The sequence below is a fragment of the Athene cunicularia genome (assembly GCF_003259725.1).
Source record: "Athene cunicularia isolate RWA chromosome 6 unlocalized genomic scaffold, athCun1 chr6_part1, whole genome shotgun sequence".
In the NCBI taxonomy this organism is placed as follows: domain Eukaryota; kingdom Metazoa; phylum Chordata; class Aves; order Strigiformes; family Strigidae; genus Athene; species Athene cunicularia.
In genome coordinates, this window is record NW_020799105.1 from 18,071,280 (window position 1) to 18,097,705 (window position 26,426).

General features: G+C 34.5%; 1 protein-coding gene across 8 annotated transcripts in view; it reads left to right on the forward strand.

Annotated features, from left to right (window-relative positions):
- ATRNL1 (attractin like 1) overlaps positions 1–26,426 on the forward strand; it is a 518,966-nt gene that overhangs the window by 131,251 nt on the left and 361,289 nt on the right. For all 8 annotated transcript variants that reach the window (XM_026851052.1, XM_026851053.1, XM_026851055.1 and 5 more), the window contains exons 18-19: positions 4,317–4,535; positions 9,273–9,410. In XM_026851052.1, the coding sequence (XP_026706853.1) occupies positions 4,317–4,535; positions 9,273–9,410 (357 nt within the window). The remainder of the gene's footprint in view (positions 1–4,316; positions 4,536–9,272; positions 9,411–26,426) is intronic.

Consider the following 26,426-nt stretch of genomic DNA (forward strand, 5'->3'; position numbering starts at 1 on the left):
GATAGTCTTGAGAATATTATAACACAGATGCAAAACAAATGGTCTTGGTCTTCCTTAGATTCTTCTCACTTGCAAATGCTGACTATTAGCCCTTGCAGATTGTTTATTCTCTTAATGGAAATAGAAGGAATTCCATTAGGCCATCAGGCCGGTAAAGGAGCTGATGAAAACTTTTGTCCTGTGTGATCAGACTGGGTCAGGCTGTATTAATGTTCAAGATTTTTCATTTTGTCCTTTGAGATGAAAGGGAAGTGATTTCTTACTTTGTCAAGTGGCAAAGGTACTCCCCAGGTGTCAGCTTTGGAAGCACATTTCATCAGAAATTGATACAATGCCTCTCCAGGACAATAAGAAACCTACTCAATGTATCTTTCGGTGTAGCATTCATCTAAAGCTGCTTCTTCCGAAGTCTGTAGTGGCTGGACCCTGTTAAGCCCATCACTGTGCAGTTCCAGTGTTTATCAGTCCCATTATTCATGTAGATGCTGGAGCAAGCTGCCTGGTGCCTTAGATTCTTATCTCGGTCATGATTTATTTAGAACTGTTCCTCAGTTGCCATCCTACAGAAGACTGCTTCTTAGTATTTTTACTGTCCTGCAAGATTTGATTAAAACATTTTCTGCCTGTAAAGGACTCCAATCCAGTAGGACACAAACTTAATATGTAGGACTTCTGAAGTGTACTGTTGAACTCTCATTACTGTTTTTCTCTGTGTGAGTGTTTTTCTAGTTACTTCTGACTTCCTTTTCCTCTCCATAAGGGTCTTTTGATATCAGCACCACCGGGACATTTAATTTCTGGACATTTTGTAGCAGGATTGGTGATGTTGACAAGAAGAAGCAACGTGCTTCAGGGTTATAATTAGATCATGATTCCATTTAGTAGATTTTTATTAGATTTTATTTCCATTTCAGATACAAATACTGAAAAATACGGAAGGTAGTTACTTGTTTTCACCTAAACCTCAGGAAAATAATAAGTAAAGTAAGGTCCTGCTGTAACTGTCATAGGAACCATAGATATATTCTAATCTTAGGAGAGCAGCATGGATCTATGTACCAGGCCACTACATCCATCTGTGTTAAAGGAAAATAAGGCATAGGAGAATTCTTCTTTCAGGTAAAACTGTCCAAGAGCCTCTATTCTGCTTAAATGAGATTCCTTCTTCAACCTTAGTAATCATAGAGTACAATTAAATGGTACAATATTGACCTGTTCTGGTAAACATAGTTATGCTTAGTTAGTAAATTTCAGATATTAATCTCTGTTCTAGTGTCCAGGTTCATTGTGCACTTCCAAGTAAGGTTTCCATGTTCCTTGGATCCTTATGTCCTCTAAACCCAGCCATTGGCCTGCATTTGATCTAAGAATAAAGAAATAATAGGAACACTTAATCTGTTGTCCTATGTATTTTGAATAATAATACTGTAATTATGTAAAGGTTTCTCTCTAATTACAGTTCACTAAACTTTTTTCACTCCTGGAAGGAATTAATTTTGCAATTTATGGAACAGTATTGGAGGCAGAAGATGAGTAGATTGAAAATTTTAAGATAAAACTGACAGAATGCCATATGAATGATGCTTACCTTTTAAAAATAGCACATATGTTATGAACTTTTAATTCTGCTTTTATGCTTACATAGTGTTTGTACATCATGCAGTTTCAATTTGTTTGGTGAACACAAGAAATTGTTTTTAATTTAATTGTAATTTTTGGCAGGTCTGTAAACCCTTGTATTAAATAAGGCAAATGGGATTTGTATATACCAGCTCATCGTTATGTAGAGGCAGTTTTGTATGAAGGTATATTTTCTGTACATGTTACAGGAAAACAATATTCTGTGTCCATAAGCAGGGTTTTTTTTTTGTTTTTTTTTTTTTTACTTTTAAAGCATTAGATATTTTGCACTTAAACAAGAAAATGAATGTTCAAATGAAACATGGCTCAGACATTGTTTCAGTCTAAATGACTTGAAGATTTTATTAGATAGATCTATCATTGTTGCTGCTGATGTAATGAAGTATTAAGTAGACTCCCTTATCAAGGGATAGTGTTTCTATTTACTTAAAGAATGGAATGTAACTGTACCTTTTAAAAATTATTCTTTCTAAAATTTTATTTTTATTATGAATGATTTCTGAGTTTTACGTGTTTTGCTCTGAATGAAAAAAAATCACACAAGCCTGTATTATTTAAAAGAAAAGAATATAACAACTGAAAACTTCACATTTCTTTTCACAATTTGGAATTAAAATGAAGAACACTGTTTTATTGGTGACGTTTTGTCATTTTAATACCTGCTTGTGAAAAGGTTGCATTCCACTCTTTCCCACATCTTCTATCCATTATGACTTTTGATTGAATAGCTGACAGTTGAACAATCTTGGACCACCTCTAGAATTTCAAATTAAAAAAAAATAAATTTCCTTGAATATCCCTGTCTTCCATAAACAGTAACTTCTCAGTTAGCTCCCTTCAGTTTTTCAGCTGTATGCCACTACAGAGATTATCTGAGGATTTTCACTTTTGGTTCTATCTTCCCTAAAGATGGTGCAGCTGATACTTCAGAGCTGATTTCTCCAAGCTTTATAAATAGCAGCACGAGAATTGTTTGAATCATTTACAGTGCATCTCTGAAGGGGCAAGCCAACCAGTACAGAATGGTGGTCTTTATTTTTCCGCTTATCTTCTAAAGTATTCAAAAAACAAAATTTATAACATTCAGCTTCAGACCTGATTAGGTCTTGTTTAAAACTGATTTGTCACATGATTTATGTTGATTTCTAAGAACAGTTGAGCTTTGCCTCTCCCCCCCCCCCCCCCATTTTTATTTTTTCTGTATTTGGGAAACTTGAAAAATTTCCTCCTATTTGAATTCTTCGAAGTCTAATGATACAAGAGCTCATGCTTCAGCTTTCTGCACTGTTAAAGTATTTTTGAGATCTCAAACAGATTTTTAACTAGAAAAAGTTTTTCTGCATGTATCAAGAAAAAGTTGTTTTCTTGATACATGCAAATAACTTTAGCTGACTGGAGTATTTTTTTCTCTGACAACTTTTACTACTTTTAAACAATTTTAATAGTCGCTGAAGTGAGAGTAGCTAGCTTTATTCTGCTGTCAGGTTATGTAATTAGAAATTAAATTGTAGTGCTTAATATACCCTTTATAGCGTGGATTCAAGTATTGCCTTTATGGAGTGGGCCAAATAGCTCATTGGCTGGATATAATGTCCTGGTTGCAGCTGAGCAAAATTGAGAGGTTCCACTCATGTAGAAGCCGTCTGAGTGTCCGCCAAAAAAACCCCACCCCCAAACATTTGAACCACTTTCTTTTTAAAAAGACATTTAGGCTTCCTGGCAGGATATTCTTGAAGATCATGTATGATTTATTTTTTGTGTCTACAAAGTTAATTTGAAAAGAGACAGGGACTCATATTGATCAATGTTCAAACGATTCTGATGTTAATTTGATTCAGTGTTGACAGCATTAATTTAAAAAGCTCAAGACATTGCACAAAAAACTCAATAAACTTGTGAAGCTTAATGGTCTTCCTGAAGATACTAAGTTTTTAATTTCTTATTAATAAGAAATGGAAGTAACTTCAGAATATGAATTTTATTTGGTTCTAAATAGGTTTAAAATATGAGGAAGACCATTTAATGAGAAATTATTTTAGAAGAGTAAAGAGATCTAGAAGGAGGTTTGATTTTTCATGTGCAAACTAAAAATGTGAAACCCGGTTGACTCCAACAGATGAGATTGATATAGTTCAATTAAATGGGATGGAATTTTGATGGAATTTTGACTTTAAGAATCCTTTTTTTTTTTTTTTTTTTTTTTTTTTTTTTTTTTTTTTTAATTAAAGATGTGTAGTATGCTAGCTTGTTTCAAAAGTTCTATATGAGAGGATTAAGTCACATTTGTAGATGATTGCTCAAGGTGCAATCCCAGGATACTTTGTACCCAAATAAATCTTTGGTTTGAATTTGAATTATCACAATTTTTGGACTATTATTATCACTCTTATTTGGATTATTGACTTTGTCTTGAATTCTAGAGTCTTTCTGTTGGAAGGGCTGTTCATGTCAGTAAAATCAGTAATATATGCATCCCATAGTATATATTAATAAGCACAAAATATATATATTTTATCATAAGATTTAATCAAGATGTGTAATATTGTTCTGCTTCATCAGCTGTTGTAAAATCCTAGCATCTTAGTTAAGGAAAAAGAACCCCAAACACACAAAACCATAACCAAAACACAAACAAAACCCCCTCTTACGTTAATATTTTATTCTGTGTAATAAAGCTCAAAACTGCTCTGGACTGAGGACCTGTGGCCAGTGTTTGGAACAGCCTGGGTGTGGATGGTGTAACGATCCCAGTAACACTGGAAAAGGGCAATGTTTGGAAGGATCATCGAGAGGCCCAATGAAACCTGTTGGCATGCACTCTAATGAAATGATGCTTGATGCTAGTCTTTGTCCAAAAGAGAAAAATTATGAGTGGTCTTTTATCCAGTGTCCAGGTAAGGTTGGCTTCCATTCTTTCTTATATATGAAATTTAGATGTTTTTCATGTCTGTAAGCACACCAAATTAACATAATTATTTCAAGTAATACAAATACCATTTGCATGATAGGTTTGTTTTTCCAAAATATTTGCTAAATATATAGTCACTGTCTACTGAACACAAATGTGCTTTCTGTTATGCAAGCTCACATGTGAAATTCAATGCAAATAGTTTAACCAAAATTGCCTTTTATTTGTAAATAAGTTTTCATCCATCCTATCCTCCTCCTTTTTCAAATCCAACTATATGAATTTGCTTTGGATCTTGCTTTCTTCTGGCTTTATTCTGGAAATTATCTATAAACTGTTGATGGTCAGAAGCAGGGCTTCCTGCATCCCCCCTGCTCACACAAAAGCCCAGTTGGCTGTGGGAATGGGGGGCTGTCAAATATCTGAGCTGTGCCTCGTCTACCATTTAGATATTTTGAGTAAATAGAATGTATGCTTTTGTAATCCTAAAGAGAACATTTGATGTCTAAATTTAAGACATGTTAATCTGATTATAGTATTTTAATTAAGTTCACTGGAAAAGTAAGCAAGACGTCAGGTGCTTTAAGACAGTGGAAGCTGAGCTGGTACAGCCTCCTGTATGGAAATACTCAAATCCTGAAAGCAGTGTGTGAAAACAGTGGTGTAGTAGTGCAGGCAAGTGAAAAGCACACTGGGGAGTTTGACAGAACTCCAGTGGTAATTTACAATAAATAATACAGTTTAAAAGACCGCTTGAAAACTTTTTTAGAATAAATGGTGTAATTATGCCAAAGTTATTTTCCCAGCAAGTCTTCCTACTGCTGATACATTAGGAAGCTGGAGCTTCCCTAGGATCCAAACTTTTATGGGTACATGCAGCTATGTTTGTTTGCTCTCCTGGGTACTTTTTTCATCAGCATACTCTATGTGTGTGTGTGTGTGTGTGTATGCATATATATGTGTGTTTATACATATATATTTATTTAAGTATGTGTATCACCATATTATTTGTAAAGCAGGATCTCTGGAGAAAGTTTTACTTTGGTAACTTTTTTAAAAAAAATATATAGGTGGAGTGTAAATTTTTTTCAAATTTTAGGATAACGAAGTGAAATGTAAAACCAAGTGAACACTGTGAAATGTTCTGTGTTAAAACCAAAAAAATCCAAACCATGTAATACGATTTCCTGAACAAAGAAGCCTCTAGTAAATTTCTGGAAACAATAGAATGATGTTACATTGCATGGAAACTTCAGTACTTACTCTGTATGTTAAAGCTGAGGTATGTTCAGTGCGTTGTTAGACTTTCACTGCAATACATAGTATATACCACTAGTGAGATTGTAATGAATATATATATATATATATATATATATATATATATATATTGCTTGTCTAAAATGTTCGAGTTAAAAGATTTCATTACCTTATTTATTTAATATTTATTCTTCATGGATAAGATTCTGAATATATTGTATATTCTGACAAAGAATCCACTAAATTTCCCCTTTGGCTTAAAAACCCACTAGTTTTATTAGTTTGAGGCACATCCTACAGAATTCATAGGATTAAAATTTCACTTGATATGAAATTTCACTTTGATTGGTATAGGCTATAGGTTTTTAAGCTTTTCATTTTCTTAATATATTATCTGTAATGGATTATCATAACATGGCTTATTATTCATAGCACAGCAACATTTGGTGTACTTGAAATAAGATAGAATTGATACTAAGTCTGTAGAAGCATACTGAAGAGTTTGTTGTTTGGATGGAAATAAAAATAAATAGGTTATAACATGTAGTTTGAACATTATTCTGCAACGTTAATATATACTTGACTAAACCATTTGTGTCCATTCATGTATGCATTTAGTTTTCATTGTGGTTCATATCCATGCTCTTTATAGTGCCTCTGGGCAATTGTGTTGGTGTAAGTATTTTAAATTCATTCTTATTTTCTGCCTGTTTGAATCTATAAAACTAGGATTCAGCAGGTAGCATAAAGTTTCTTTTTTTGACTGGTCATTTTGAAATCAATAGTTCCCAAAGCAGCTGTCATAGTATTTCTTTGGATGTAAATATATTTCTGTTTTTTTTATCAGATTTCTTTTTAACTGAGCTATTATTATAAATAAAATGGCAAATATCTTCTATGAAAAAAACCCAAAACTAAATAGTGTTAGCATGTCCTCTCATGAGAAGAGCAGTTTAGGTAGAATGCAAGCTCAAGATTGTCTTTAAAGCCTAAATTTCTCATCTGAAAAGCAGTGTGAATTGATTCTAACTAGTTTGTTTAAAACTAGATGAAGTATCTTTACACTAGATCCAGAAGGTAATGCAGACATCCTTTTAATATATTTTCCTAGTATTAAGTGTTTTCTTAAAACTATAATTATCAACAATTGACAGTACCACCATCCATTTCAACACAGAGTTCAAAAGCAAATTAGACATAAAATTGCTTATCTCCAGGGCAGCTTCACTGAAGATTTAGCTACATTTATATTTATGAGGAAAACCACTCTATTGCTACCAGTGATGTACATTAAAATCACTTGAAGAAAAAATTACTTTCTAAAACCTAACTCCTAGTTCTTACTTAAATGATAATTCAGTCTCTCATTATTTTAATTCTTTAGTACTGTGTCTCCAGTTTGATTGCACTTTATCACAGAAAGTTGTTGAATTGGGCGATTCTTCTACATTTTCACTTTTCTCAATGAGATACTTCTTTTTTTCAGGAAAATCAGCAAATTTTGGTTGGATTTGATGATCTTAAAAGTCTTTTCCAACCTAAATGAGTCTACGATTCTATAGTATAATTTTTAACAGGTGCACCATGTACGTTGTAGATTATATTGATTCTTACTGTATATGTCAATATTTTAATTTGATTTAAAATCTCTTCCATTTTCTTTGTCTTAACAAAATGTAAAAATTAAGAGCTGTCGTATATGACCAGTTAATGTTATGACTTGCAGCAAACTAAAATTCACAATAAAAATTTGATTAAGGTTGCTTTCATTATCCTTTAAATAACAGAAAAATTAAGAAATACAAAACTAAGCTTTACGAAGAACAAAAAATGTATAAATCAATGACACGCTGGTTAGAGAATATTAGAATGGAACATTTTCTCTACGTTATGATACAATCTTAATCAGGCGATCCACTTTAATAGAACACCTATTTAATGCACTATCTGTTTTTACTTTTGGTTTATTGGGCTGCATTTTTTTTTAACATTGCTTTAACGTCTAAGACATAAAGAAAAGCCTGAATGGAGCTGCAATTCATGCTATTTCCGTGTAGCTTTTGCTGAGAAAGGCAGCAAATTGCAGAATGGCAAACTGCCTGGAGGAAGACACCACCAGGTTGTCTAAAAATCAAGTATTAGGAAGAATAAAACTTGTAATTTCTAAAGAAATTTAGTCAAGACAGTGAGAAAGCTTCTTTTCCAGTAGTACAGAAATGTTTGATACTTGTTTACATGATTCTATAGGCATAGCTACAGATGGAGGAGGAGATTGTAAACTTGTGATGATTAATGGTTTATGAGCCAAACCTGGCCGTAAATGTATTAAATTACTAAGTTCTAAAACAGCTCTAAAAACTTTTAAATCATGCAGTAAGAATCTTTTTTTTTTTTTTTTTTTTTTTAAAATTCTAGTCAAGACACCAGTTGACTGTGACATTTAGATTAAAAATCCTCTTTCTTTTTTTCTCTTTTAAATCTTACTAAGATAGCTGTCCTTTGCTGAGTATTACACACCTGTCACTAGTAAGGAATTGACAGGTTTGACATAGTCTGACATTTGACAGACTGGTGTAATTGACAGATTGCTAATCTGCTGAGCACTACGAGCTCTGAGGTTCCACTCTATAGAGAGGTCATTCTGCAAAACCTCTTGGTTGTTCAGCCAAGTCCTGGCAGCAGGATCAATGATTCTGGCAGAAGTCAAATTGTGATTTTGCTGCAATAGTGATCGGTACTTTCTGAGTTTCTCCAAAACATGGAGCACTGGAGTGGAGGTGTGGTGCAAGATCAGTGGTTTATATAATAAAAAGCAAATTTATGCTTCTAGGTCAGGCATAAAAAAATTATGTCTATAGGAGTCTAGGTTTTTTCCTTTCACCAAAGTCAACAGTGGTGAGGAGGAACTAGAGCTGTTTGTCATCCTGATGTCCTTAAAATCCATTGGTATGGCCCAAACTAATCCAACAGTCAGAACTAAATATAAGATGATCTTTGGATGATTTTTTTAAAGTTCTCTCTCCCCAGTAAATATAAGTTAGTGTGCGAGTTGTTCACATTCTCCATCACAGTAGCCTTTCAAATGCTTCACCGTGGATTGCCAGTAGGTATGAGGGTTTTCAGTTGGTCTCGGTGATTTACTGCCTCTTAACAGATTTCTTAAGGGACGAGGCAGCATTTTAAAGCTGTGAGGACTGGATTCAGTCACAATGGCAAAAAAGACCTTCTCGCACACCTTAAACTTGCATGTCACTACATAGTCAACTCCTGTGGTCTTTTGTGTGAATTTGTGTCCTGTCACAATTCTGTTTTAAAGATGTTTTGTGTCAAAGTACAAATATATGTGCTAGTCATTAGTCAGGATTAAACTCCTCAGAATTACATTCTACTGCAATTTTGTAACCACATAGGAATGATTTTGTTCCCAAGAGCAATTTAGTAACGGCTTTTAAATGTTATATTCTAGCTTGCCAGTGCAATGGCCACAGCACCTGCGTCAACAGTAATGTCTGTGATCAATGTAAAAACTTAACAACAGGAAAACAATGTGAAACATGCATGCCAGGGTATTATGGGGATCCCACAAATGGAGGACAGTGTACAGGTAAGTCGTTCTGCTGCGAGGAAAAAAAAAAAAAAATTGAAATGACATTTATGACGTGAATTTAACTCTTTTAATGTAATGTGGAATTAACTTTTTAACTGTTAAATGTTTATTCAATAATACATACATGTTGATCAACTAAATGAAAGATTGATAATCAGATTAATATTTTTAAGAGAAACTTTGCATTCAGAATCATCATTTTACAGTTGTTTGTTCTGGATGCTCTAAGAACAGGATAATATTTTAAAGATGCTCTTGCAATTAGGAGGAGAAAGAAACTGTCTTGGTGCAACACCTTAAATCCTGATGTTTGAGAGGCATTATTTCATTCCCTATAAATAGTCCTCTTAAAAGCAGTGAGAAGGTCCTTATAAATGAACTTTAGTATCTACCATAATGTCTGATAGCACTGACTTGTATAAATGCGTGATACTAGTGGAAAAAATATGCATTTAACAGACCAACAAGTCTTATTTATGTATAGTTCAAACAGAAGAGCCTAGTACACAGAGGTAAGGTACCTTAACCTCTTGAATCTGTTTAGTTTTGTAATTGCTGCATTGGAGGATTCTTCTTGAAGTGAAAGTGGGAATAAAGTCCAATACTCCAGATGGTTTTTGTATATTGCCATAGGGCTGCTGTTTTACTGTCAAATTTAAAATAATCCATGAAAGTAAATTCTTCCCTTATAAATAAATGGGGAAGGGGAGATATATTCAATATGAAAAGTCATTAAGGTAGTTGAGATTGAATTTAAGAGGGTGTTAGGAAGTTTTGTCGTATGACTTTTTCTTCTCTATTATTGATGTTTCATTAACTTGACCTTTGTTTCTCAAGGAATATTTATTCATTTAAAAGGTTCACTTGTTCCTCAGCATTTTAACATGCAGTAGTCAATGTATAAAGCTGCACATCTGGTAAACTCAGGCACAATATGTAGAAAGTGTGTTCAAGGGGATGGAAAGATTAATGTCTACCCCTATTGACAATTGCACATTTTGCTGGTGCTTTATGACGCTTTAAATAATTCTTAATAGTTCTTTTATTTCCTGAAGTTGACAAAATGTTCTTTAGCTGTCTATATCACCTTTATGGCAAAATGATGTATTAATATAGCTTTTATTCTTCAGGGATACATTAGCTATCAACCAAATAAGCATTCCATCACGTTTAGTGAATTATGTGTAGTGCAATAATGGCTAAAATCAATTTATAAGACGAGTAAAATTATAAATTTTATTACTTGTTTTTTCAACTCTAGTCTGTAAGAGTACATATTTTTATTGGTAGACACAATTTTAACATGAGCTCTAGAAACTAAAGAATTCTTAAAAAAATAAAGATGATAATTATTTTGAGGCTTTATCTGCATTGGTGTATTATATTTTGTAGTATAGACCCCATAAATCTGTTAGTCTTTAAGACATTTTGATGAATGCAGTCATTATGAACTGTTAGATTTTTTCCTTCAGTATCATGATTTTTTTTTTCTCCTGTGATAGAGGTGCCCAAATTGTGGGCCAAGGATTTCTGCAGGAAAAAATACCAGACATCCATAGATAAGGCAAATCAATTTTACCTGGATTTAAGAGGATTTTGGAACCATAGTTGAGATCAGGCAGTGTGTGAATATAAAGACAGAGAGAGATGGTTCTATTTATTTTTTCTTTTTTTTATTTTTTTTTTTTTAATTTCTTTTTTTTCTGAGTCATTCTGGTAATACTTTTGACACCACAGACAAAATATGAAAATATCTGCAAGTTAAAACCATAATTAAAGTAAAAGCATCAAGAAAAAATATGAGTGGAAGAAAAGCACCCTGGACAGAAGGTGAACTTAATTAAGTATGACTGATATAATTAGAAAATGAGACAATGAGGAAGAAAAATCATGAAGAACTGAAAAACGCCCCAGTCATCCTCATAGTCCTGCTTTGTGTCAGTTTTCCCTGCTGCTGCCAGCTGAGTTTCTGGCTGGACCCTATCAGCATGTCTTTTCTACCAAGACTCATCCTTCTGTTTGAGGGTTGATACTGCCTGAGCATGTCGTGCATTTTTTCCTCAGGGCTCCAGGGTTATTTCTTTGAGGATCCAGATTGAAAACTTTTTAAAGGAATGACAAGATAATGACTATAACTCTTAAAGTACATCTGTAATACTATAATATTCTTTGTATAACAAGTTGCTATAGTTACAAAGGGTGTAACTTGGTTATGAATTGGAGAGCAATTGAAGCTGGGAAAAGAGGTTGTATTTGATCTCTACAGTTAAGATGCAAAGTGATGTACACTGGGAGAAAAACTAAGAATTATTCTTTTAACATACTCATGACATATGACATAAAATATTTTTTCTTCCCACTGTCCTGAAAGAAGTACTTGTGTATACACTACACATGTATTCTGCTGTTGTGACATGTGTACTTATAGGCAAATCTGACCTCCCAACTTTGACTATTGGTGATATAGATTAAAAAGATTTGCAATAAAAACTTCCTTTCCTTTTATAGGCTGTTTGTTCCTTAGATCCCTGATGACTTTGAAAGGGAGGAGAAGGACATGCATAGCAAGTCTTTCAGTCCTTGGAAAACTTTTTTTTTCCCCTTAACTATGTCAATCCTTTCCCAAATCCTTTCTGTTTATATTTCTAGGAGGTCATTCAAAAAGCTCTGAAAGAAGTTGACTGTCCACCCCTGAGTGATCAATTCTGTTCTGACATTTATCCAGAAGTGGAATACTTTGTACAGATATAACTATTTTCCTTATTCTAATCTGGGAATAATGATGTCTCTACAACTGTTGTCAGATAACTGATACATTCATGGTGGTACTGAGTAGTGTTATGCTATCAAATTACTATGGGATGAGTAACAATTGTTACATGAAAAAGATACAATTCATGTTTCAGGTTTTGAATAGATGTGATTAAAGAACAAATTAAAAAAAAAAAAAAAGTATTCTGGATTTTCACTCACTAATTGCTGACCTTTCAATAGCTTTAAAACCAATCCAAGGACTCTGCATTCTGATGTGATGCAGGCTTAGTAGATGTGACAAACCTAAAAAGAGGGACAAAGAAAAGATGGAAGCATAATAACAAACTTCAAATACATGAAAGGAAACTGAAATGAGAGAATGGTGATATAGTGCCTTCCACCACACTCCTGTTTTGTTTGAGGAAAAACTAATGGGATTAGGTTGCAACAAGAAAGCTTAAGGGGGAATACAAAGAAAACTTTCTACTGGTTAAACTGTAAAATAGATTGCCTGAAGATGTTACGAATTCTCTAGCTTTGGAAAAGGGCAGTAGACTCGCTCATTCCATGTATTCTTCTCCAGCCCTAATTTTCACAAGATTCTTGGAGTCCAAGATCTAGAATGCAGGGAGGTACTGAGTAAAGTATTCTGATTATATAAGAAAATGATCGATGTACAGCAAAATGACTATGGATATTTGCCATACTATGAGTGCTTAATAAAGATGTTCCTAAGTTTTACATATTACTTCTTTTGGAATCTGTAGCATTTTCGTTATTGTGGTGTTAAAAAGCTTTTCATCTAACGCAGGTTTGATGTGTGTATTTTTTCTTCTAAAAAACCATGCCTAATACCAATTATTCATTTAAATTTTGTCCCTTGAAGTCTCTCTTCTATACAGATAATGAGAGTTGGAGTTTGTATTCTTGGTGTATACATGATCTTTTTATTCAGTAGTCCTACAATGTGGCTTGCAGTAATGATATATGTACTTCTTCAATTCTTAGACATTTCATTATACAGATATCTAGTTTGAATAATTTTTATATTTGGTTCATTGCTGCATTCAATATAAAATTTGTAATAAATGCAAAAGCCTTTTTTTATATGAAAGAAAGTTCTGTGACTGTAACTTATTACAGTTATCTGTTCTTTTACTAATTAAAAATGGTTTCATGTAGTTATGACTGCGATGTGAAACAGGTAGCCAAAAATATAAAATGAAATATTTTTTTTTAACCTTATGTTATGATATATTTTTAGTTACACAAAAGGATTTGCATTCTTTGTTGGAATAAATAATACACAGTGCACAAATTAGTAAATCCAGACCCTGTGCATGTGCGTAAGGTTTGTAAGCCAAAGCTCCTATATAGCAAGGAAAAGTGCTATAGTGTTCTTTTTTTAAGAGCTGAGTCAATGTTCAAGAAAATAAGAGGGAAGCCAGAGGTGAATTCTGAAAATGAGGGAATAAAGAACTCTAGCAAGAGGCGGGTTTTGGGTTCCGGACTAAGTTCCAGTTCTGTTTACCACTTTTATCTGACTGTTCTTGAGTGCAAATGGCATCCCTTGGAGTGCTAAATGCCGTGCTGTCAGTCTGTGCCAGTTTGATTTAAGAAATCAAACCCTCTAGTGATTTAACAGAATAAGGCACACTCACATTCTGTATTGTGGTGAAGCTTAGATGTGAGATGCACAGCTCAGCTTTGCTTCTGAGCAAGTAGCGGTATCCAGATGCAGAGAACCTAGGAAGCCTTGTAGTCTGAGATGTTGGAGGACAAATACTCCATATTTTTAAGAATTCTGTTCAAGTCCAATTTGAGGTACAATTTTGAAGGCATGAATATCAAAATTCGCTAATGGAAAACTCATCATTATATATTGATGGATTTTAGAAATAAACCAGCAATGATTGTAGATGGGAACAGATACTGGGTTGCTGTCTTGGTGGTTTCTCTTAGTGTTACATTTCTTCAAGGTCACGTTCTGTTATGTACTGCATGTCTGGGAAATATGCAATGTTTTAATAGGAAGTCTATAAAGAAATAGTTATATGTGTACTACAGGCTGCAGCATAAAGTATCAGGAGAATTGCCAGGAACAATTTTGTGTCATCTTGGCAACATTTTTTAGCATTATTTTTGAACTTATTAATCATCTACTTAGCTGTCAGTGTTAAAAAAATTTACTCTAGCTGCTTGTCATCTTGTCGTTTTCTTTATGCATAGTATTTAAAAAAATTATTCTTAAAATGTATGAGATGCCAGGAGAGAATTCTTTACAGTAATTTATGACACACACTATGAATGTATAATACATTTAATAATAAGACAACGTAAGGACTTTGCTGTATTGCCATTTTTTTCATAAAGTGATAACATCCCAAACAGTGTTCAGTTTTCCTGTAATTGTACTACCATTGCTGTTGCCTTTGCAGTAGGAGTAAAACTGAGTACCAGCAGGAACACTGTGTTTTAACTTGCATCGCTAACTCTATAAGCAGCCTTATTTTGAGGCATGATGCTTAAGATGCTGATGACCATTCCGTAAAAACCTCCTACCAGATAGCCTGTATGGGTGATGCTTTTTAAGCAAGTCTGTAGCATTTCTATTGCCTTTATAGATCTGCCCCCTTCTTTGCTATCACATAGTTGGACATTTTCAATACTAAAGGCAACAGGTTCTCCCCAGATTTGATTTCTAATAATTCTGTTTGAAAGTATGATTTTAATTGTTTATTTTTACCAGATCTTCAAAATATTAGCAAAAGTGAACATGTTTCTAGTGAGTGCACACCATGCATGCATCCAAGTCAGTAGCATCCACTGCAGCCAGGTGAGAGGTCTGGGTGCCTTTTTTGTTCCTCCAGTATGTAGAGTGTGAAGGACGGAATAATTCTGAGTTTTTCTGCTATTCTTCTAAAGCATATGCCTCTGTAAAAGTATGCCTTCTGCAGTGCCTGCTTCCTTTGTACACTAACTCAGTACTTTTCACCTACATTTATATACATGTGTTTCCATCTACACATACTACTTATTTGTTCCACCTGAACTTTAGCATCTACACATTAGCTGTTCAACTTGCATATATCTACAGTAATTCCTTCAAGAGATTAAAAACCGAAGAGATATGCATCAATAAAAGACTTAAGTTGTTAGACTATCTTTAAGGTACCTTGAATTAGGTGAAATTGACCCCAGCAATAAAATAGTTGCCTAGATTTATTTGTGATTATTTCTGTTGGTTAAAAGAAGAAAAAACTTATTAGTGACTTGTGGATACCTAAGATATATCTTCAGTAACAGGAGGAAAATCCATGGTGTTTAAACCTCGCTGCTCAAAGAATGTTATTCTGCTGAGTAACTGAGATGTGGGCACTTTGATAGAAGAGTCTGAGGATGGCAGAAGTCATTACTTCTAGTGTCTACGAAAGAGAGATATGAGAAAGATGTTAAGCTCATCATGGCAGCTAATTGGAAATGATCTCCTTGGTTTTTAGGATCTATCTAACTTTGAAAGATGTCTACTGGATAGATTTACAGATTTTTTTTTCTCTGGCACTATTTCTACCATTTTTACCTAATCAGCAGTAGCAACCTTTGAAACACATTTTTTGTAATGACAGTCCATGGAGGAACTGATTTCCTCCCTTGCCTTTCTCTCCAAAAGAAATACTGTTGAAAGCTACCATGGCACCATCAGGAACAGAACCTTGTTCCTACAGAGCACAAAGGGTAATCAATGTATTAAATATTTGGGGGAAAAAAAAATAAAAATATCAGTTTTATTTGCAAGGAGCATGTGTGCGTTAGTCTGAGGTTTTTTGTAGGCAGCACATCTAAGAAACCCCAGTTACTTCGAAGTAATCTGTAGTCTGATTTATTAGAACAAAATAAATTTGAACAATATTATGGAAAACTAGGGGAGGTGTACTAAAGAATACCAATTTGAAACAGATCTACCTTTTGCCACCACAGAATTTCAAGGTGGGTGTCCTTCTTTCACAGTTTTCTTTCCAATCCAACAACTTCTTGCTATGTCCCAGCTGAATCAGACTCCATACAGTTCACATTAGATCTCAGGAAAGTCTTTTTTTCTTCTCCTCTGCTTTGTTCGATTTTGCTCTTTGATATAGATAGGCCTCTTTTCTGAAACATCTCTTAGTTTCTATTCCTGCTTTGAGTTTTCTGCTTCTTGTCATCTTCTCTCTCAATCCTACCTGCTGTTCCCAATAGTTTTTGCAAAGCCTGTAATTTTCATTTGCACCCAAAGAAGCAGCAGTTTCCTCTCCTACGTAAAGAGTACAAAGTAACCCACAGTGCCCAGGACAATGTAAACAGTCCGTTTCACAGAATCACAGAATCATCTAGGTTGGAAAAGTCCTTGAAGATCATCCAGTCCAATCATTGACCTCACACTGACAGTTCCCAACTACACCAGATCCCTCAGCACTATGTTGACCCGACTCTTAAACCCCTCCAGGGATGGGGACTCCACCACCTCCCTGGGCAGCCCATTCCAACACCCAACAACCCCTTCTGTAAAGAAATGCTTCCTAATATCTAGTCTAAACCTTCCCTGGTGCAACTTGAGGCCATTCCCTCTTGTCCTATCACTTGTTACTTGGATGAAGAGACTCATTCCCAGCTCTCTGCACCCTCCTTTCAGGGAGCTGTAGAGGGCGATGAGGTCTCCCCTCAGCCTCCTCTTCTCCAGACTAAACACCCCCAGTTCCCTCAGCCGCTCCCCGTACGACCTGTGCTCCAGACCCTGCACCAGCTCCGTTGCCCTTCTTTTGCTCTTCATTGCCTTCGTTTGCTCCCCAGCCATATTCTTAGAGTATATAAACACACACATACATATATGTGTGTATACATACGCAGTGCGCAGCATTTGTATATTAAATTGTAATACAGAAAATGACATAATTTCACACGTTACAGAATGCAACCTGTCTTTTGTAAAGGAAAAAGTTGATAGTGTGACAAGGCAAGCAATTTAATGTTCAGTTTCTTTTTAGAACTAAAATATGCTGTTATCTACTTAATTGATAGAAAGGTACTTGGTAATTTCCCTTTAGACTTATTTTTCTAGGTTTCAAAAAGTTATACAAGCATTGAGGGAACAGAAAGTAGCAGTCTTAATTTTTCACCTCAACACTATCACTATGTAGCTTTCAAGTTACCTATAATTTGGGATTGTATAGGGCAAGTGTAGAGAAGCATCAACCTAAATATTCTGAATATTTTATGACTATTTTTATGGCAGTGGAAATAGTGGAAAAAAAAAATATACCTAAGAATCATTTGATTTAGTAAATATCATAGCACAATGATATTTAGTCTCAAAACACCTGGAGACTTATGTATCTTAGTATTAGGAACTGTGTGATGCTACTTTAAACAGGCAAAATTAGGCAGATGTTGTCCTGAGAAATAGGTTTTGAAAGGAGAGATAAAACCTTATATTTAAAACTCCATCAAGGGATTTTTTTTCAATAACCTGAAATAATTTGGTTCTGTTGTGATTCAGAGCTTGTGATTCTGCAGCAATCCTGGCCTTTCTAAATGTTTTCAGCTAAAATGAGAGTTGAAGATTCTGTCTGTCAGGAAAGTCCAACCACTGACTGGTGTCCGAGACACATGTTGGTTACTTCTCAGGGTTGTCACAAAATGACTGTACATTTGAGGGCTTTGTTCTCTTTAACAACACACTTAAGTATTCTAGTTATTTGCAGTTATTGGAGGAAGTTCATGCCAGCAGTCTGAACAGTAGGAAAGTAATAATTGTTTTGATTTAGGTAAAATTTATAGTCTGCTTTTGAAAAGGCCATTTTAGTGTGCTGCTTTTTTTTTTTTTTTTTTTTTTGACTGAGGACTGGAGCAGATTGCCCAGAGAGGCTGTGGAGCCTCCCTCCTTGGAGATACTGGAAAGCCTTCTGAATACGGTCCTGGGCAACTGGCTCTAGGCGATAGAGTTGCCCAGGGGGATTGGACCAGATGATCTCCAGGGGTCCTTTCCAACTGTGTTCTGTAAAGTGATTATATGAAGAAGGTAGAAATTTAAAATAGAACATCTAAATTTTGGTTCTCATGGAATCATCAATCTTTCCTCCTATTGAGTCTGGCGTTCATAAAAAATTACTTATTGTACTCTGGTAAATTAAAAACAAGCTGGAGTGCAACATTTAGTTTTGTTTAAAAATGGTGTATAGGGTATTGTGAAGAGGCTGTAAAAACCCAGTTATCTGCATTTTTTTTAAATCATTCCTCCCTGACATCTAATCTTCTGAAATGGGAGGAATGTGGTGTGTTCAGCTACACAAGTCCAGTTGGTACTAATAGAAGTCTCATAGTTTTTGATCAAGCTTAAGCTGTCTTGTAATCCTCAGTGTCTCTCACGCTTTTCAGCTGATGGTGATAGCAGCAATTTTTGCAGTAGATAGATGTGTGCACACATGTCCCTAGAATGCTGCATGGGCCCAAGAAGAAAATATCATACAGAAATAGTAAAAGATATTAGTTGTCAAGATAACACTAAAAAGCCAGGAGTACTTAGTTGCTAGTAGTTGGAAAGCAGGACCCTGAAGCTTTCTTACACCTGGCCTTTTTAGCATTTAGCCGAAGCAACTTCTTCCTTTGGTGTCATGTGGGTAAGGGCCTGGTGCTGCATATAGCACATGCAGGATACTGAGAGCTAGAGAGTTATCGTGGGGATCAACTCCACTGCCTCGAAGGCAGTTTTCACCCCTGTTTGTAATGATGTTTTACTCTTCGGAATGTTTGCTCCTGCACGTTTCATCCTGACTCTGCCTGTGCCGCCATGCCTGGTGTTTAGATGTTTTTGTCCATTGTTGACCATAGAGTTCAGCACCTGCACTGTTGTGAAAATAGCAAGGACAAAAAATTAGCTCCATCACTATGTAGCATTTGGTTTAATAGTGTTATTAAATGTTTAATTTGATATTAGGGAAGAGGTAAGTAGGTGATTTCTACTACTGTTGTAGACAGCTGTAAATTTGGTCTTTTATCTTCTACAGGGGAATGCTGTTTTGATAAGGTTTCTGGTCCAAAATATTAAATTCGGGGATCTCAAGGTCCTGTGTAAGGTAGGACTGAGAATGAGAACAAAGACCTGTTAACTGTCATCTGCAGGAAAAACTAACAGAAATGTAGAAAGCATAAAGCAATGCAGTATCCTCAACTAGCAGTATAAACAGCAGCAAAAGCATTTTCTTCTGCATCTTCCTAAAGCAGAATTAGGAATGAACATGAATTGCTAGGAGATTTGACTCTGAGTGACATGGCAGTTCAGGATGCAGAGTTTTTATACCGTTGTTATGTTTAGATGTTTTAATATCTAGCATGTAGAGAATTGCATTTATGGAATTCACTGATGCATTAAAGATCATAGGTTTGGGCATTCCATTATTAGATTTCTAAAATTTTAGAGGAAATTTTATATTGGGTTAAATATTATGTTGTGGAAGCCTTCTTTTCACAGTGGCTAATTCTGTGTAGTTAAAAATCAAAAGCATCCTCTAGTCCAGGCACTTTGTGGTTTATGCACATAAAAACCAGATATTCAGTGAATTGGAAGCTTATGGTATATACAGACTCCAGGAGTCTACATGAATAAAGACATTTCATATAAAAATGGTTAAATGATGGAGATCAGTGAAAAGTACAATGTGCTTCATAGTGTTGTCAAGTACTAGAATATGGAGTTTAATTAAAAAGATCCACAACACTTCCACTGTTCATCTTGTACCTTGGTTTCTAAGAAACAGTGGGTCATAAGTTCATAGTTAAACTCTGTGGTAAGAAGCTGTAATTTAAGATTATTCAGAAAAAGAAAAGCTCACATGTAACACTAAATTCTAACAGAAAACATGATTTTGTTTATCCCATACAAACAAAATAACCAAAGGTTTCAACAAATGTTGGGGTCTGGCATGAAATCCCTTTTTGCAGTAGTTGGTGGTGGGGTTTTGTAGTGTGGTGTTTGGGTGTGGTTTTTTTGTTTTTTTTTTTTTTTTTTTTTTTTTTTTTTTTTATACAATACCTTATTAGAGAATAAAACCACTTAATATTAACTAAAATGCTGGAATTTGTTTTTTTTTTGTAGTAGGTAGAGAGCTGCTTAGTACATATGAAATATAGAGAAAAGAGATCATAGTACAATAAGGTATTGAAGAGAGTCTTCATATTGCTTTTTGCAGAGAGATAGTTAGAATAGGCATTTTTTTTAATGACCTTTTTCCCCAAAGTTGATTTGTAAATTTATTTTCTTTAGTGAATGCAGTTTATTGAACAGTGTTCAAGATAGTCTGAATACTGAGTGAATAAAATGCCTTGTACTTGGACTTAGATACGAACTTAAATTAAATTCACTCCAATGAGAATGTATTCCATATAAGTGCCATGCTACTAAAGCAGAAAAGTGGATTGCCATAAGAAAAAGTTAGTTGAGGAATTTGAAAAAAGACATTTTTAACAAATTACTGTTCCAGTTATTTTTTGACTGCCCAGCAAAATGTTCTAAGCGAACTCGTCAGTATGCTATTCAGTGTTGTGTATACATATAATTTTCTTTTGTTTTGTTAAAGATTAGACCTGTATTATAATTTCTAGCATAATTAATTGCAAATTAAAAGCAAAAACCAACTAAAACTAGGAACCTTTTTATAGATGCATTTGTATTCCATAACCTACTTAGAATAATACTGGGTCAAGGACCTGGAGTTCTACTTCAAGGAAAGTGTCATTTTCAAGCTGCATTTAGATGTCTGTAACTTTATGGGAGAAAAACAGAAGGTTGAATGTAACATTCCTCATAAGTAACTTCCAGAGAGAGATTATTTGGGTGGCTATGGGATTTCATAACGTTTTGACAGGATGTCTGTAGGGCATATTGAATCTTTTTGATGACTTTAATTGACTGGATACAGAACACTTTTATAAAGCCCGTGTCAAGAACAACTTTTTTAAGCCAGTACTTGATTCTCTAAGTTTGATTTTACTTTCCAAATCAGGGTATGTGTGTTCATTGCAGAGTGATCTGATTTTAGGAAGAGCAAGCATGAGCAAGTACTGGTTCAAGCATCAGTTTAGGACTGCTATTGAGAAAGTTGATATTTGTGCAGAACTGCTAACTGATGGGGTGTGGGTTGACCCTGGCCAGCAGGTAAGCATTACTCAGCCACTTGCTCACTCCCTGCACCACCACAGTGGGTTGGGGAGAAAATAGGAAGAGCAAAAGCAAGGAAACTCACAGTTTGAGATAAAGACATTGTAACAAGGGAAGGAAAAAGAGAGGAGAAAAACAAACAGCAAAGGCAGTTACTCACCACCATCCCATAAGTGTAGCGATGCCCAGCTAGTCTGAGTGATGGTTATCTTCCAACTACCTTCCCCCCCTCTCCATTTTTTATTGCTGAGCATGACATTTATATGGCATGAAATATCCTTTTAGTCAACTTGAGTCAGCTGCCCAGCATACCCTCCCATCCAAATTACATATTTTTTTAGATTATCACCATAATCAGAAAGTAATAAGATAGTTCAACCAAGTCTTTCAGTTCTTGACCATTAAAACTTTTTATTATTCTTAAAGGTGAATAAAATAAGTTAGTTGAAGTGTCTTTTTCACTTCTTTGAAGGAGATTTTTTTACCTAAGTTTTCTTTCCACCCTGGACAACCACAATGTAAGTGTGTAGCTATATGTCTAGTAACCACTTTTATCAACTACAGTTTTGTTCCTTAAGCCTGATTGCTAAAGTATGTTCCTTTGCAGAAATGTAACTTCACCATCCAGTAAAGCCGATTCTAATTTACGCACGTAGAGTGAGAACAAGGTAGCTGTTTTAAAAAGGAAAATAAAAGAAGGCAAACTTATTTCTGAAATTTTACAAATGTACAATCAATGCTGCATATTTAATAAACTTAATCTAAACATTTTTAGGTCCATTAAGCAACAAAAATATCTGAAATAGTAAAATGAGTAACAGCAACTTGTGCTATCTTAATCTGTTTAAGCAGCAGTCATTTTGTGCTTACTCAGCATCTTAGCTCGAGAACTAAGTATTCAGACATCCTTTAATTGATCACCACTTATTACTATTATAGATATTGAGGAGACACGGCAGTTTGATTTATATTGTATTCCTTTATCTCTGTGCTTATTTTATCTTTTCACGAGGATTAATGACAATTCTGTTGCTTCCACTGATGTTGGTGATCAAGTTACTGTGTAACATAGTTTTTGACAATGATGAACAAGCTGCTGTGCATTCTTATTTTTGTATTTTTGGGGTTTGCATGCTATAAATTTATAGAATAAGGAGTATTTATAAAATGTATTTCTGATGTGCTCTCTGAGCTACGCATCAGCATGTTCACCTTCCTAATGAAGTTACTGGTTTCCAAAAGATGTTCCCAGAGGAGATAGGCAGGGCATGATTTAGAAACTTTCAGCTGCCCAGAAATATAGTGATTTTGTCTGCCTCTTATAGCAAACATATTTTACCTTGTGTCGAAAGAGATGTCAAGAGATCACATAGCTACTGTGTTTAGGCTGAGAAGATGCTATCCTCCGATTGAGGGTTTGCAGTTGTAAGTTGAAGATGACGTTTTCTTAAATCACCAAATAGGGATCCTCAAATAAAGATTTTGACTACAGCCAGAGTTTTCTTGTCCCAAATACAATAGGAATAAAAAAATCCCATTTTGTTTGCTTGTAACTTCTGAATCTACCTTTCTAGATGTTTCTAGGTGCTGAGAAGCTCTTTTCTTCTCTCTTGTTACTGCAACCACTCACAACTTCCCTATTATTCTCATAGTTTTAAATGCAGAGACATCTGCAGTCACTAAAAAATTCCAGCATCTCTGTAATCCTTCTCCAAGAAAAATCTCACAAATTTGTCCCCTGCCAGTTGGTCAGTCTGACATGTAATACGTGTGGTATCTTCCATCAGGACTGCAAATTTATGGCCTAAACCAATTTGAATTTGTTACTTTTTGTTTTTAAGATTTGGTTATGTACTCATCAGTTTAAATTAGATCAGAGCCTACACATAGATTAGGGAGGTATGATGGAAACTCTGAGTGTAACAGGAGACCATGGAGTTACCTGTTTGACTCTCTACATGTGAATATGCCACCGTGATAGAAGAGTCAACAAGTAGTCATTTGGCATTGAAATGTTCATCCCTGTCCCTAAGGGGTCTTGGAAACCCCCTATAGGCTGTTGAGAAAATAGCATTTGAGGCATCACACAACTCATTTTTCCAACTGGTAGAAAGAAGATTCTCAAAAAACTCTTATAATGGCATTTCTGTTTGATTGCAGTTGATTCTGCCTTCATTTTCTGAGTGGTAAAGGCAATACATTACAATGGCAGACCGCATTAGTTATTTAAGGAAAAGAAAGCTTCACTCACAGTTGAATGCATTAAAAATCAGTTGTATTTTGTACCTCCTAATGGCTAACACAGGGAAATGATTTGCTGACTTCTTTACATTTTGTGGCGTTTTTGTCTGATAAATTGCGTAAGTCATTTCTCTTTGGGCTTTTACTCTGAATGACCAAATACACACAAATAGTTGCAATCACCAGTTGTTGATTTCAGTTGTTTTTCACCTTAGATTGTTTTTTTTTTCTTTTTTTTTTTTTTGACATTTAAAGCCACTATGAATAGCTACTGAGTGGTTTTAAATTGTTTTGCTGTTCATGCTGCCTTATATAATAATCTTTGATTTATTTTTTTCTGTTATAATTTAGGAAGTTTTACATTCTCTTTAGAAAGAGGGGAAAAAAAGTAGCAGGCTTTTGATGAAAGAAGGTTTTTGGCCAAAATTTTCAAAATAGCCAGTAGAGAAACTGTTCTCTTTTTTTTTTTTTTTTTCAAGAAAATATACAGAGACACAGTTTAAAAAAAATTACTAAGCCGTAGATATCTGAAAAAGTCTTCCTAAACACATCTCAGATTGGACATGCAAAGGTGAAGGCATCCAAAAATCATCAATTTGTGTTTCTCCTTTTTAAAAAAACCCAATAAACCAGAAAACAACAAAACCCACTGTTTTAGTTTTTACTAAACTTAGTAAAAGTTTTAGCTGAAAAATCTGAAATTACTTTTTTTAAGTAACTGTGATTTTTATCTTATGTTTTCATCTGAGAAGCCTCTTCACAAACAAGAAAACTAAGAGTAATTTAAGGACTAATACTTCTAATCTTGTAGGTATGTGAAAAACATCTCTTTAAATGCTTTCATGCTTAAAGAACTGTACTGTACATCAGATAGAGAGTTTAGGTTTTTGACTTGAGCTCACAAAGCCTGCAGCTTAACCCACTGTAAAATATGTAGGCTATTTATCTCTTAATAACATATCATATTATATTTAAAAATGTCAAGAATAAGTGGAAATAATGAAAAGAAGACTGATAAAGTAGGACGTGTTAAACTTGTCTCTGAATAAAGTGCTCTTAATGATTTGATCTGTAATTTTCAGTTTTACATGTTCAAATTGAGTGTAAAAGTTTCATTTTTTCCACACAGATTAACATGGAGAAAATAAAATCAGTGCTACTGTAGTTCATGAGTTTTTGTAGAAATGTTTTGGTTTCCATGGTTTTTCAGTAGAAAATACTGTCCTCTATGCGTGTTTTTCCTAATGATCCCTAGAGCAAGCTATAAAAATTCTGTACTATAGTTCAGTGTTGGCATGAAAGATTCAGGCACAGCAAGACTCCTGTTAATTGTTTAAGATTCTGTTCAGTTCATAACAAGAAAAAATATCCTGTCTTTCAGTGTTAATCCTCTGTGTTGCATTTTCATTATCTACTTGTATATAACAAAATTATGGTTTTCCAAGCTGTCTTTATAATGTTACATGCTGATGATTAAAGACAGATTTAGTATGATTGCTTGAGAAGTATTTATTACAAACACCCCCAAAAAATCAGTTCACTTTTCAGGATAAACTCTTTAAACAGAAGAAATAATGAAATACAAACACTGTAAAGCTCTTTTACCAGTGTGAAAATGGCTTAAGAATGAATACGAGCCTTTAAATGTAGAAGGTTGCCATAGGATTGTGTTGGTCTGACTAAACTTAATTTTGTTTCCTGCAACAGAAAATCAGCCTGTCTGTTGCTTCCTAGATTTGTTTTGGTTTTTTTTAGAATAAATATCCTACTTCTGGTATGTCTGTGTTAGTCCAAAAAAGCTAAGGAAACTTCACTTTTGTTTTCCAGATTGTTTGACTGTGTGACACAGTATTGCTTCTCAGGGAAAAAGTAATTGCATTAGTAGTAGTCAAATGATCTCAGTAGGCTTAGGTCATGGTCAAGTGAAATTGTGTTTTACTGCAACCATAAATTCCAGAAAAAAGTTAAAATCACATTCGGGTTTGGGTAAATTGCTCTTTCAGAATGGGAAGTGGCTAAGGACAAAAGCATTTCTATAACCACTAGGTTAGACTCTAAAATGCCGAGGAAGAGCAGAGGGCAGGCTGCACTGCAGTCTGAGACAACTCTTGAAAATATTGCAATATGAGGAGTGTCTAATTTTACAAAAATGTTTGCCAGGGCTATTGGACATACTTGCCTTTTTCAGAACAAATTTATATTTGGTATTGATATGGTAAAATGATTTTCTATGAATATTGAGAATAGCTGACCTTGCTTTAATTGACACGTGATTATATATAAGATTTGGGTGGTTGGAGAGAGTTCCTGCATATTCTGCATATGCAGATTCCGTATCTTATATAAATTCGAAAAGTATATTTCTTCTGTCTACCTTTTCTATCTCTCAGACCTTAGTACTGTTTCAATATACATAGATATAGTTTGTCTCTTTTCTGTGCTGTTACTGTACTGTAAAAAAACCCCATGGTTTGAGACCAAAGAAAGATAAATCACAAGATAAACAAGGATAAAAATAAAATTAGTTATATATGTGCTAATTAGTCTAATAAGACTGATTATAAAGGTGACTGATTTTATGACTGATTATGACAGTTGCATTTGACCTGCATATACAGCAGTCTTTTCTAATAACATCTTTTTTTTTTTTTTTGTATACTTATTTTTATTGCCATTGCTTCACAGAAGTTCTTTAGCTTAATTCTAATGCTACTCAATTAGTGATATTGCATAAGTGTTGTTGAGCACATCTGTTTGCTTTTTACATTGCCTGTCTCAAAGGTTGAATGGATGTATTTCCTGTAAAATGAATGCTAAAAGGTTACCAG